This window comes from Leopardus geoffroyi, chromosome C3 (genome assembly GCF_018350155.1).
Source record: "Leopardus geoffroyi isolate Oge1 chromosome C3, O.geoffroyi_Oge1_pat1.0, whole genome shotgun sequence".
NCBI classification, from domain to species: Eukaryota; Metazoa; Chordata; class Mammalia; order Carnivora; family Felidae; genus Leopardus; species Leopardus geoffroyi.
In genome coordinates, this window is record NC_059338.1 from 96967402 (window position 1) to 96982509 (window position 15108).

Genomic DNA, 15108 nt, shown 5'->3' on the forward strand with positions numbered 1-15108 from the left:
GTTGCTAAAAATAGTTTCCATTTATCGACAGTCCAGGCACAGTATGAACATTGATTTGATAGCATTTCCAATTCTTCTGGTTTGCCTCAGGCCTGTCTACATAATATAAAAGTGTAATAAAAAAGTGTCCCAGTCTCTATTATGTGGTATTTTAGAAAACTTTAGATTCATATCTTTATAAAAGGTTTTATCAATTGATCTAAATCCTGAAAAATGGACAACTAGTTAAAGAGCATTAGTCCTCATCATATAGATGAAGACACTGGAAAGGAATTTGATTTGGCTTTGATCACAGAGCAAGTCAATGAAAATATCCTGAGAGAATACAGAATGTTGATGTTAGTGTCTGTGTACTAAATCAGGTGATTTTTTGAAGAGTAGGAGTCCTTTCTAATAAATACCCTTTGAAATAATGAGAATGTAAATGAGTAAGAATGAGTTTAGTATAGTAGTCTAATGAAATGAATAGAATCATTAACTCTGCATTGTAAGAATTCTATTATAACCATTGAAAAATATTATTCCAAAGTTAACCTAACCCTGAATTCATATTATTTGGCTAATAAACATTCATTGGATCATCATATTCTACTTAGATAAATATGAATAGACTAGATTTTAAAAATGATAAACTCTCTACATAATTACATTAATCTTTATAAAAATTATAAATGATGTACTGAGTATGTTAAATTAGGGACATCAACTTTCTTACATGCATGTGACTGGTGTGTGTGTGTGTGTGTGTGTGTGTGTGTGTGTGTGTCTATACATATTTAAATATATTTACTAAATCTGTATAGAACCAATGGAAATGTTAAAAGTTTATATAATTCTCACTAATATTAAAATATTGGTAGGTTCCAAATAGAATCCTGGAAAAGCCATCTTTATTGGTTGAGAAAACTCTTGCTTGCAAGTTAACAGAAGCTATTTTGAACTAGCTTAAGACTAAAAGCATTATAAGCTATGTGCAGGTAGACCCTAAGAAAGGGACCCCAAGGCACCCCCAAAAGACTCCAAGAAAAGGCATCCAGGTGAGACCCATCAAGCCCAGAATCTAGGAACTTGGCACCAGGACTCAGTGTTTTCCACTACTCTGTGTTTGCCTACTTTGATTTTCTGTCTGCAAATTGACCTTATAGCCAAGGGGACATTTTTCTAATTATATTTCAGCCACATACAGAAAATGATTGTGTCTCAATCTCAGTTCCAGATTTCTAGAGAAGGAATCAGGATGTCTCAACTTTTGTATCTACGCATGATTTGATCAGGTCAGCAGTGACTTAAGTAAAATTACAGCTGTTAGAAAGCTCACTTCTGAGAGGAATAAGAGAAAGGGGAAAGTGATGAATTACACAGGCACTCAAATCATTTTCTTGATTTTTTTTCTTTGGTGTGTTTATTTACTCTTTTTCTATATAGATTTATATATTAGTTTTTTGGACACAGCCATAATTATTAACATATAAGGATATATTACCTGTTGCCAGAGATGACAAATACTCCAGTGTTGAAAAAGGTACCCAACATAGTTTCCCTTATATCTAAAATATAGTTGGAATAATTTTTGGCTAAAAATAGATTGGTAGTGAAGGGAGTAGCTGTCAAAGTGATTGATACAACATCTAGATTAATTATGGAGTAAATTCCAAACACACATATTTCACTAACTGCCATATTACTCTTTAAATTGAGATACAGGTTTTGGAAGACACATCATTAGTAGTTAAGACGTGTTACATTAAAGTTATTATAAATGTGAAATGTTTATAAACTGACTCTTGGATATTTAAGCCCAAGATATTGAACACTAAGATATTTAGCCCTACCAAAATGACCATGGTGATGATGTATGATTTCCAGTTTATGATCAAAATTAGTACATAAGTACATTGAATGGGGCAAACGTTATAGTGTTTTATTACTTTGAAATGATGACTTTGATGCCATGCATTTTCAAAAACAAATCTCATAAAATCAAATTCATTTTACTTATTTATTTTATTTGAGAGAGAGAGAGAGAGAGAGGGCACAAGTGGAAGAGAGGGTCAGGGGAACAGAGAGAATCCCAAGCAGGCTCCACACTCAGCATGGAGCCCAACATGGGTCTCAATCCCACAACCCTGGGATCGGATCATGACCTGAGCCAAAATCAAGAGTCAGATGCTCAACCTACTGAGCCACCCAGGTGCCCCCAAATCCAATTTTTAAAATTAAAAACTTATAATTTTTTAATACAAACTTATAGTATAATCTAAAATTCAAAAACTTTTTAAACCAGGAAGCTCAGGGCCAAAATTGATGCTCAATGAAAACTCCTTGGATCTTATCTTATGCGTATGTTTTTATCCCTTCATTTTTATGGTCCTTTCCTTTTACTTCAATTTTATTAATCAAAATCTATGTGTCTTTTACTAGAAGCTACTTCACTTTTTCTTGGATACAATGTTTAACATAAGCACAGAGTAAAAAATATAAATATAAAATGGTTGTTAAGATATATTACAGAGGACGCCTATAAATTGTAAAGCCATATATATGTGTGTTATATAAATATATATCAAATAGATATCTTTAATATGTGATGTTAAAAATCAGACACAAATAAATACAGTGATGGAAGTTCTAGGAAAGCAAGAGTCATTTGCTATGAAATATCATGGAAGAGAAAGATCTTACTTAGAGTGTTCTAAATTTATACAAAATTTCTATTATGCCTTCATTAGCTATCTAAACTTCACAGTTTAGAAACTAAGATATAACATATAAAAGAAATAAGGAATTAAAGAAGATAAATTATATTTACCAAGTAGACATGTCTTAATATTTTATAATGCTTTTGTACAAAACGTGCGATTTGCGTCCAACTTAATTTTTATTTAAACATTGGCTGCAATTAAAATATAAATGGATAATTTTTAATTCCTGATATAAAAATAATATTCCATGTTTTTACATTGCATATAATTGGTTATCCAGAGCACTTTTTATTAGTAAATATTGGTGAGAAAATTGTGCCTAAATTATTTTTTCAAGAATTTTTTGAATTGGATAATGTAAAATTATTTTTCCCAAAGGTAGCCAAATTATATTATTCACATTAGAAGTTAATTTAGAATCAGAAGGATATAACATCACGAGTTGGAAAAGCATGGAGAGCTATATAAAATATACTATTAAGTGGGCTAATAACTAAAAAAGTGTCTATTAATGCACTGTTATTTGGAGAAAATTCTGGTAATTTATTTAACTATAATAAATTATGAATAAAAAATTAATTAGAAAATTTCTTTAATTCTAGTTATATTAGATATTTGGTATAAGTATTTGTGAATTTGACAAAACTAGTTATTACATGTATTAGTGACATATAGAAAGTCTTTAAATAAACTTTACTTCTCTGGTATCTGGTTAATATCTAAAGCAGTATTTATGATGACTTCAGAAAAGTTTACAGAAATAAGGGGAAAAGTCTTACAAGTAAAAAAAAAAAAAAAGGCTATGTAATCCCATATGTTTCTTATATCTTATAATCATCAAGTCTTAATGAAGCAGCCTAAATGTACTCCTCAAAGAATAAACAGTGATTTAGCTTCATGCTATGTAAAGTGTAGAAGGGATATCCCTGTATTTAAAGAAACTATAGACATGTTAAATCTTTTTAGTTTTAATTTATTTTTAATTTATTTTTTAACCTTTATTTATTTTTAATTAATTTTTTTTCAACGTTTATTTATTTTTTGGGGGACAGAGAGAGACAGAGCATGAACGGGGGAGGGGCAGAGAGAGAGGGAGACACAGAATCGGAAACGGGCTCCAGGCTCTGAGCCATCAGCCCAGAGCCTGACGCGGGGCTCGAACTCACGGACCGCGAGATCGTGACCTGGCTGAAGTCGGCCGCTTAACCGACTGCGCCACCCAGGCGCCCCTAACCTTTATTTATTTTTGAGAGAGAGAGAGAGAGAGCGCGCGCAAGCGGAGGTGGGGGCAGAGAGAGAGGGAGACAGAATCTGAAGTAGGCTCCGGGCTCTGAGCTGTCAGCACAGAGCCGACAAGGGGCTCGAACTCAGGAACCATGAGATCATGACCTGAGTCGAAGTTGGAGGCTTAACGGACCGAGCCACCCAGGTGCCCCAATATGTTAAATCTTCTTAAGTTAGGTAATCAACTGATTTTGTAAAATTAAATTATTAGTCCCCATTCCTTCAGTTGATTTACCATTTTCAAGAGCTCTTGGTGCGCACGAGCAACACAGTCCCTAACCTAGAGAAGCTAACTTCTAGTGTGTGGGTGACTTTATAGGATAGATGATAACATTGGTAACTTTGAAAGTTGCTAAGGAAGGACATAAAAAAAGTTCTCCTACTCTGCTGCTACAGGGAAGCCTTTCTAAAAATGTTGTCTCAGATAAATCTTTTAGGATAAGAGCTAGGAAAAGAAAGTTGGGAAAGACATTTCATGCAGGGTAAACAGCATGAAAATATGCATGCATTAAGGGAACAATAAAAATTTGTTGTTATAAGAGTACAATTTGTTTTTTTTTTTTTTAATTTTTTTTTCAACATTTATTTATTTTTGGGACAGAGAGAGACAGAGCATGAATGGGGGAGGGGCAGAGAGAGAGGGAGACACAGAATCGGAAACAGGCTCCAGGCTCTGAGCCATCAGCCCAGAGCCTGACGCGGGGCTCGAACTCACGGACCGCGAGATCGTGACCTGGCTGAAGTCGGGCGCTTAACCGACTGCGCCACCCAGGCGCCCCATATAAGAGTACAATTTGAGTAAAAGTAAGTGGTCAATGAAGAAACCAGAGGGATTGGCTGTGGTCAGGATATGGAGGCTTTTATTTGACAAGCTAATACAATGTAACTTAACCTATGGGTGATAAGCAGTAAAGATTTTAAGAAGGAGAATGCGAAGGTCACACTTTCATGTTGATTACTCTGACTTTAGTGTCGAAAATAAATTGTGGTCAAGATTGGAGAAACGGAAATAAGTTATATAATTATCACAATTGTAGTTATGATTATTGTAATTATGACAGTAGTTCTCAAAGTGTGGCCCCTGACCAAGCGGCAGCAGCATTAATTAGGAAATTGTGGGAAATACAGATTCTGGGCCTCCCCCACATCTACCCAGTCAGAAACTCTCCAGGGAGGCTCAGCTATCTGTGTTCTGGAAAGTCCTCCTAATTATGATATCTGCTACAATCTGAGAACCCAACCTGTAGAAAAGATACGGAGGACTAAAACAGGATATAAAAGTGGAGAAAGACAGAAGGGGGCAGTTTGTGAAAAATTTAGGAAGTAAAATTATCAGTATTTAGTGGTAAATTGAATGAGGGGAGATTCATGAGTGGAAGGTGGCAACATTAACTGAGTTCGAGCCTAAAAGTAGGATTGCTAGAGTGGTGGAGGTGATGGGTTGCGTAAAACCAGTTTGACTGAAGAACCGAATTGCAAAATCAACCTGTTGAGTCACATAAACTAGTCCATATAAGAAATGGACTGGCGGTTGAGTGTCTGACTTCGGCTCAGGTCATGATCTCGCAGTTCGTGCGTTCGAGCCCCCATCAGGCTCTGTGCTGACAGCTCAGAGACTGGAGCCTGCCTCGGATTCTGTGTCTCCCTCTCTCTCTCTGCCCCTTCCCCACTCATGCTCTGTCTCTCAAAAATGAATAAACTTTAAAAAAAAAAAAAAAAAAAGAAATGGACTACTCCAAGGGCGCCTGGGTAGCTGAGTCAGTTAAGCATCCAACTTTGGCTCAGGTCATGATTTTACTGTTTGTGAGCTGGAGTCTGGCATTGGGCTCTCTGCTGGCAGGACACGGCCTACTTTGGATCCTCTGTCCCCCCCGCGCCCCTTCGTCCTGCCCCTCCCTGTTCTCTCTCTCTCTCTCTCTCTCTCTCTCTGAAAAATAAACAAACAACAACGACAAAAAAGAAATTGACTAGTCCATGCAGCACCATCTTGCACAACTTCAGAGTATGTGAACTGCATGTCCTGGAGCACAATTTGAAGGACTTCATTTATGTTGAATTCAGGGTGCACAATACTCCCTGGAGCTGAACGGTGTAGTGGCCCTGGACAAAATGGGTCCTTGAGGGGGGTAAGAGATCTCAAGGCTATCGTGAGGATGTCTTGGAAGAGAAAATGTAAGATAACTGAAAGAATAAGTGTTGCTATCAGAGAGCAACCATTGGAATGGAATGTTTCTTGTATGGCATCATTCTGGGTTATAATGAGAATATGAGAAATGGTAGCATTTAGCTGGTCTCGAGGTCCAAATGGGGTCTTGGATCAAATTATGTCACCTTAAGCTCAGCCTCATGTTGTTTTAGCAAGTGCAAGTAGGAACTAAGTGGGAAGGAAGGACACAGGGTGTTTGTGAAAAGTGCTTCGAGGATGGCTGATCACTCTCAGCCTCCGGTGTGCTGGGGAAGGCTGAAGTGGCAAACACTGAATATCCCTCCCCTTGTCTTCCAGCTGTAATCATTTAATAAATCTTGATGATTTTTTTTCCTGTAATGTAGTTTGAGCTAACCACGTCCTTCCCAGGTCTACTCCCACATGTTCAGCTTTTAGCCATTCAAATCTAATCCAGTAGGGCTGGCCTCATGATTAAATCGCTGCTTGTCATTCTTTTTGCTGAGTAGTTTCTTTATGCAGTGGCTAAGTTAATTTTCCAAAGATGGTATTTTCAACACAAATTTTTCTTGCTCTGAGAGCTCTAGCAACTTTATGTTTTCATTAAAAAAAGATTTTAAATGCCATGGCCTACCATTTGAGACTCTTCAGAAATGGATTCTTACTTATGTCTTTGACTTAATAATTAAAGCTAGGATATATTTAAAACCTATGTGCCATCCGTGTATGGAGTAGATTATATGCCCTATTTCATTTAATTCTTAAAACAAATCTCAAGACAAATAATATTACCATCTTTATTTATAGATTAAGTCTCAAAGAGGAAATATAGCTTATTCAAGCAAGATCAGATCCAGAGTTAAAACCACATACACATTTCTGGGGTCTGTTTTCTTTTTCCTTTTTTTTTTTTTTTTTTTTTCTGGATCTCACTGCTTCCCGCTTTACCTCCCCTCAACTTCTCAGCTCACCGTGTGAAGTATCCATGCCAATCAACCAAATGTACTTTCTTTTTTCCTGAACTATATGATGTCTATTTTAACTTTCTGCATTTTCTCATCATGTTCTTATCTTTTCTACTTCTATATCAGTTGTTCTCAAACGTTATTGTTCATTAAAATCACATGGAGGACTTGTTACAACGCGGCTTGTTGGTCCCCTACTCAGAGTTTCTGATTCAGTGGGTGTGGAGTAAGTAAGGTCCCCGAATTTGTATTTCTAGTGACACTGAGGTTACTGGTCTGGGAACCACACCTTGAGAGCCGTGTTCTATGTTTTTATCTAAATTTCACATCCTTAAAACTTAGTGCAAACTTTGCTTCTCTTCCAGTGTGTATTTTTTACAATCCCAACCTTCAGTAAACACATTTGCATCTAATCTCATATTGCATTTGCTGTCTTCCATATTCATTTGCCTCTTACACTGTTAGTTATCTCTATTTCCCTTTCTAACTTCATACATTTTTTTTATCTTTATTTAACTCTCTCTCTGTCTTGTAGTCACATGTAGCTTATTGGCTTTTAATATCTTATATATTTTCTTTAAACGACCATGGCAACATGTTTGGCACCTATACAAGCATTGGATACTTAAATATTTGACGATGATATGTACACAAAGAGATGTAAATTTATCCTTAGTTTTGATTTTTCCCCAATTTTATTTTAAATCCGTTTTAAATATCTTTTTCTTCCAGCTTTCACCGTGCAGAATTTCTTTTGAAAGCATTTTCTCATCCAAGGTTTTTTCTATGTGTTGCCATATTTGAAGTTGCATTGGTATGTTTTTTTTTTCTCTGAAATCTGCTATAGGTAGGAAGTGTTGTGCAATTTCATTGCAAAAAAGGACACCTTCTTCAAGGGTCTACAACACGTACTTGCCTTCCCGACCTCACATGGAGTGGAATTCAGCCTGAGTGCATACGTAAGTACTGTGGGTATGAAGTTATACTTACCACAGATCAGAATTTATATACATTTTTTCTTATAAGTGGGAAATAAATCTGTATCTACACAAAAGATGTATTACGTGGATTTTTTTTAGATTATGATAGAACATAATTTACATATATTACTTTATTACTGTAAAATAAAACTTTATTACTGTATCATAATCCCAATGCCAATTAAGGAGCATTCTTTTTAAATAAGTCAGAAGGCACGAGGCACAATTTTGTTTTTTCTTGCAAAGCTCTTTAATTGTGTTCAGCTTGGCCATCTGGTAATTTTAAATGATTATTAGTTTATCAATGCATAGATCTGCACCTGTGAATCTGAAGTGCACCGAGGAAGCTCCAACTTAGTGCCTCTTAATCTTTCATCACTTCTGAAACCCTCTGAGAATGGAAAGATAGAAACATTCATGGAAGGAAATACACATGAACATCTTGACCAAAAATTTGAATACTATTTCAGGCTTTCCTGGAGCTTCTAAATGTGCACTGACCCTAAATTGAGAGCACCTGTTGTACAGATTAAAGAACAAAACCCAAGGTCATGAAGCTGTCTTTTCTGACTTGCAGTTAGAAATAAGTTTCAGCTGGTGAATTACTTATCTCTTTCCCTCCCACTTTCTTTTTTTTTATCTCCTTTCCTATCTTTTAAAATCATGAGCCTCTCAGGGAAAAACAATAAAGAGTTAGCAGGAGTAGAAATACTCATTAGGATGGTGTCCAGCTTTTAGGATTTGCTGAAGTCTAAATAAGTCTTGTGACTTCACTCTAGCCCTGTTCAGAACCACTCAATTGATCACGGGAGCCTCTGTGGACCCTCAGCTCACTGAAAAGCAGCAGAACACTCCACAGAGAAGTCATGTCACATGCCTGGTTGGCTGAAATTTAAATATAGCCGAATTCCTTAACAGAGAATTCAGTAGAGTACATACTTTAGAAACTGTGTGAGATGTCACTAGGTATTTCTTAGTAAACCAAAGTTCTTTGATGACTTCAGTATGGGATAGGATTTAAATAAAGCTGTTACTGAAAGTATCTCAGACTGCTATGTGCATAATGTGAGGGTTAAGAATGTAGTAGAGACAGACTATCTGTTTATCCTTAGCATCATTTCCCCCCAAAGTATTGAATGTCAATAACTGAATTATATTAAAAATAAAACATGTAACACACTGTTTATCAGATAATATTTAAAAATGTTAGCTCTTATTTATAGTTTTGTAAATCTCCATTGGGAAAGGGGTGGAAATTTGTTTTTTCAAACAAATTTGTCCACAGAACATTTTTTTTTCAGAGACAAACTTTTAAGTATCCATATCCAGGAACAAATGATCAGAAATGCTGTCTGGTTTAGGGAGAAAATTCCTTGTAGCATCCATCTCTGAGAAAAGGAATGTTATTTGTAAGACATAAAACATGTAAAGTGGGGGCAGGGCCAAGAAATGGCATATCAGTGGGTAAAATAGAACCAAGATAGCGAATCAAGAGTGGGAGGAAGCATGGAGAAAAGGAGACAAAAGTTAAAAGAATGAAAACACTGCTACTTATGGACCTAAAATATGACCAGAAAATTTCACATGTCAAAAATTATTAAATTGTACTTTCTACATTAGGAGATATTAATATCAGAATGACATGCTGAGCTGTGATTGTATTTAACTTTAGAAAATGTTTTTACAATTTAAAATAAATATAAAAAAATAATAAAATAATATTCCATAAACTGGCATAGAAAATCTGAGTTTGTCAAACTTTGACAGGTATCTTACTATAGGACCTCTTACATCCTTTAAAATGCTAATGTTTAGGGGTGCCCGGGTGGCTCCGACAGTTAAGCATCCAACTCTTAATTCCAGCTCAGGTCATGATCTCATGGTTCGTGAGCTTGAGCCCATCAGCTCTGTGCTGATGATGTTGGAGCCTGCTTGGGATTGTCTGTCTTCCTGTTCTCTCTGTCCCTACCCCGCATGCTCTCTGTCTCAAATAAGTAAACTTAAAACAAAACAAAAGCGTTTTTAATAAAATAAATAAAATACTAATGTGTATTGTGTCTAGAATAGTGATATAGTACACATATGTTAGCTTAATTATCCTCAGCACGTTTTTTTCCCCCCCTCAGCTTACCTTTTAACAGCTACCAGTGTTCCACAGATTATTGCTTAGGACATGCTAGTCTATGATATTAATATGTATATTGACATTGATACATTTTCCTTGAAAAAATTAGAATAACTATGCAAAGGTATATTTATCTTTGCTCTTATCTCAGAATTTTCTTAACATGTATATAAAAAATGAACACTTCTCTCTTTTCTTAATATAGCCCACAGCTGTAAACAACCAGAAACTCCTGCTCATGCAAATGTAGTAGGAATGGACCTTCCATCTCATGGCTATACTCTCATTTATACCTGCCAGCCTGGCTTCTTCTTGGCAGGTGGAACAGAACATAGAGTGTGTAGGTCTGATAACACCTGGACTGGAAAAGTTCCTGTTTGTGAAGGTAAGTTTTCATTATAGAAGCTCTTGACAGAAGCTGTTGTACTATTTCAGCCTTCCTAAAATGCAGGAGACAAACACTCAACTCAGATTAGCTTAGGAACTAGAGAAGTTTGTCAATCAACTCCAAGGGTAGGCACTTTTGGATCCAGAGGCACAGGAATATTATTGAGGTCTTTTTATAGTTTCTGTTCTATGATCTGTTTTCTCTTCTTTATTCCTTCTTCTAGTTATTTAATCATGGTAAGTGTATTAGCTTTCTGGGCTGTTGTAATAAAGTACCACAAGCCGGATACCTTGAAAAAGCAGAAATTTATTCTCTTACGGTTCTGGAGGCCAGAAGCCCCAAATCCAGGTGTTGATAGAAACATGCTCCCTCTGAAGTCCTTAGGGAACAGTCATGCTTCATCTCTTGCTTGTTTATGGCAGCTTCTGGCTATCCTCGGCTTTCCTTGGTTCATAAGTTGCCTCACAGCAATTTCTGCCTCCATCTTCATGTGGCTTCCCTTCCTTTCTCTGTATGCCGTCTCCTCTTCTTAAGAACACCAGTCACTGGATTTCAGGACTATATCACCTCTGGATCCCCAATTAATTACATCTTCAAAGACCCTATTACCAAATAAGGCCATATTTTGAGATTCTTGGTGAACATGAATTTTGGGGTCACATTATTCAACCTACCACAGTAGGGAAAATTGCTTCCAGCATCGCTGGGCTGATATCTTTTGGCTAGAAAGAGTTTTTGCCAAAACTTCTTGATCAGGAAAGCACTACTCAGGAGTCTGATCAGTTTTAAATGGAGCCTGCCTCCAAATCTGTCATTCAGCTAGGGTGATATGGTATTTTGACCAGGAGTGTCTACTTCTCTTGCTGCTTCATCAGGACAATCCCCATCTGAATAAGATGTAGTGAGTTCACCAGAGACAAAGGGTTATGTGTTCAGAACAAGGAATAAAGGAAATTGTTCTAGAATTCTTGATAAGGTCATCAATAAATTCCTTTTCCTTTTTTTTTTTTTTCAGCCCGTCTAATTCCTCTTCGCTTGTAGCATTCACACATGTTAACGACCTTCTCCTTTTTGAGATGTTTTCACTCTCTTCTCTTAACAAGAACACTTCTCAGTTTGCTTTAAATTTTTCATGAGATTGAAAGATTAAAAGCCCATTTAAATCCAACAGGATTTCAATAACATTTTTATCTATCCACTTTGCTGTTTATCATCACTACTATGGTAGGCTAACTCAGCATTATCTCTACTGGGACTCCTGCAGCAGCCTTATTTCCCTTAAAGCCTTTTAAAGACATTATATTGTTCTAAGGGAGAAGACGACCCCTTACACAGTCTTCACTGCGTATATACTGAATGTCATAGCTCCTATAACTTTACAGGGACATCCAGTAACCCACATGATTTCCTTACTTTGAACTACCTTTGATTTGGCTTAAAACTTCAATATTAACTCCTTAGTTTTGAGTCTTTCCAATTTCTTATAACATCATGGATCACCTTAACAAATTTTTATTTTTTAACACACACCCTACTAAATTATTTCTGCCTTTGTGCAACAGGAACATACCCTTAGCCTTCAGCTATCATGCTGTAATCAACTGTTTGCATGTTGGTTTATGAATTTAAAATAAGAGAATCCTAAAATGAAAAAACAGCACTAATCTTTCCCTCATCCCCCTGGCCTACAATGGGGTAATTATTGAAATTGTTAGCTGCACAACAAAAGTGTTGAGTAGGTACTGAGATATTAGGATGAATAGGATATTTTGGAGAAAATTATATGCTATGCCTGAGAATAAAATGAACAATGCATCACTGTGTGTTATTAATTATACTAACTTCTGTAAACCTACTTTTTTTTTTTTTTTATAGCTGGTTCCAAAATATTGGTGAAAGATCCGAGACCTGCTCTAGGAACACCCAGCCCAAAGCTAAGTGGTTAGTAATTTCAGTAGTTTTTCTATAAGTCATCATTTCTAAAAGTGATCTACTATTTTCTTGACAAAGCGAACATTATATGTATATATATATATATATATGGAAGTATGTATATGGAAATATTATATATGGAAATATATATAGTATGTATATATACGATATATGTATGTATATGTATATACACATGTATATATGTATATATAGTATATATATATATATATATATATATACACACACATATATATATATATATAGTATGGAAAAAAACTATGAATTAGACATGCTAATATTCCAAAAATAATGCTTATAGTTCTCTCTATAAAATATCCCTTCAGGAGTATCTGAAAATGACTATACTATAATGGTAATACTTTATTTTTTTTTATTTTTATGCTTATCTATTTTTGAGAGAGAAAGAGAGAGAGTACAAGCAGGGGAGGGGCAGAGACAAATGGAGACACGGAATCTGAAGCAGGCTTCAGGCTCTGAGGTGTCAGTACAGTGCCTGACGCGGGGCTTGAACTCACTAGCCATGAGATCCTGACCTGAGCTAAAGTTGGACGCTTAAACTTGAGCCACCCAGGTTCCCCAGCAATGCTTTATTTAAAACATTAAAACAAAAATTAGATAAATGAGATATTATATATAATTTTTAAATATATATTTTTTAAAAAGGAACCAAATACACTTGGTATGAGAGCAAAAGTTCAGCAAAATCTTCTATTTATTTTCAATTATTGATTTAAAAACCAAAATGTTAAATTTAATCATTAAAAACGTAGTCTCTTAAGTCCTACAACCTTAATTTAGTTACCAGGTTATATACCCCCTATGCTATGACTTTAGAAAAGTTATATATCTGAGCCTCCATTTTTAATCTACTCAAAAGAAACATGATTAGATTATTATAAATGAACTTCATGAAAATGAATTGTGAAGTGCTTAGCCCATAGTAAGACCTCAGTATACAAGAGCCCCCTTTTTAGTATTAGTCTGTATTTTATTTACACTTTATAAATTAAAAGCTACAAATAAAATTAAAGACAGCATTTAATCTGTACTTTGGAGATAGATTTGATCTAGTTACATTAAGCCAGAAACAGTATTAGGTTCTATTTTTAGTTGTGTTTAGAAGTTCTCAAGGTACATGCTATAAAGCTGGAGTACCCACAAAAAATAAGTCTGAATTACTGATTTATTCAATGTGCAGTGGAAATAGACTGAATGTCACTAAAGCAATCAGAGAATATGTCAACATAAGAGAGTAAGTTTAGCAATGGAGTCAGAAAACCACAGTGGTCAATCAATGCAGACTTTTCCGAGGGAGATGGTTTATCTAGTAGTAGATAAGTATTTTGAATAAAACTCTAGTACATCAAATGTAAAAGTGGACTGTCCCAGGCAAAACATGACCTATGGTCACCAATAAATAAATCAGACAGGCAAAAAAAGTTAAAAAGAATATGGAAGAACAACACAATTAATTAGCTTGACCCAATTTTCATACATAAAGATTTCTGTATCAAACAATTATAGAATATATATTTTATTCAAAGCACATGGAATATGTATAACAATTGATTATATATTAAATAATATATACAAATGCATAAATTTCAAAGCAAAATTAGCCTTCAGGGCTGATATCTGACCATGATGCAAGTAAAAGTTGATAAGAAAATAGGTCCATTTAAAAAATTTCTGAATACTTAGAATAAAAAACAAAATCAATATTTATAAGTAACTCCTAAATTAAAGAAGTAATTTAAAAACTATATAACCCTAGAATTTAGGTATATTGAAAAATCTAAATATCAAAACTTTGGCTGTATACCAAAAGCGAAGTTGTGAGGGGAATTTATAGCTTTAAATTCTTACATTAGAAAAGAAGAAAGCCTCATAACTAATGAATTAAGTATCCTTGTTAAGAAGATATACCAAGTAGAACAGAATAACCAAAAGAAAGCAGAAAAATAAATACAATAATAAAAATGAACTAACAACCCTCCCCCCAAGAGACACAATGGAAGAAACAGAGCCAAAGGTAGTGTTTTGGGGGAAAAAAGTGGAAAATTTCTGATAAGATTGCTCGCAAAAGAAACAAATATTAAATAGTATAACAAAAGGAAATGTGAACATAACTACATTAGCATTGATTAGATCAATTATAATTATATTAATTAAAACTATCAATAACAGTCAACTCTAAATAAATGGACAAATTGCTAGAAAAGAATATCTTACCAGACCTAGAAAAGAAAATTTGAATGATCCTATAAAACTAAAGTAGAAGTTGAAAACTATTTCCACAGAGAAAAAAACAGGTCCTTATGGCTCTACTGATGAATTCCACCAAACTTTCAAGGAGCAGAACAGATCATCCCATTTTATAAAATCTCTTCTAGTCAAGAAAACTCATTCTATAAGTCCAACATAATTCTAATAACTCAGAAAGAGATTATACAAAAGGGAAAATTGCAAACTCATTTGACTCAAGATGTATAGATAAAAATATCCTACGTAAAATCTTAGCAAATCAAATCCAAGACTATAAAATCC

The 15108-nt window shown here is 35.0% G+C and overlaps 1 protein-coding gene across 6 annotated transcripts in view; it reads left to right on the forward strand.

Annotated features, from left to right (window-relative positions):
- The window catches only part of CSMD3 (CUB and Sushi multiple domains 3), a 1255667-nt gene that overhangs the window by 1218071 nt on the left and 22488 nt on the right, over positions 1-15108 (forward strand). For all 6 annotated transcript variants that reach the window (XM_045453867.1, XM_045453870.1, XM_045453869.1 and 3 more), the window contains 3 exons: positions 7963-8074; positions 10426-10605; positions 12484-12549. In XM_045453867.1, the coding sequence (XP_045309823.1) occupies positions 7963-8074; positions 10426-10605; positions 12484-12549 (358 nt within the window). The remainder of the gene's footprint in view (positions 1-7962; positions 8075-10425; positions 10606-12483; positions 12550-15108) is intronic.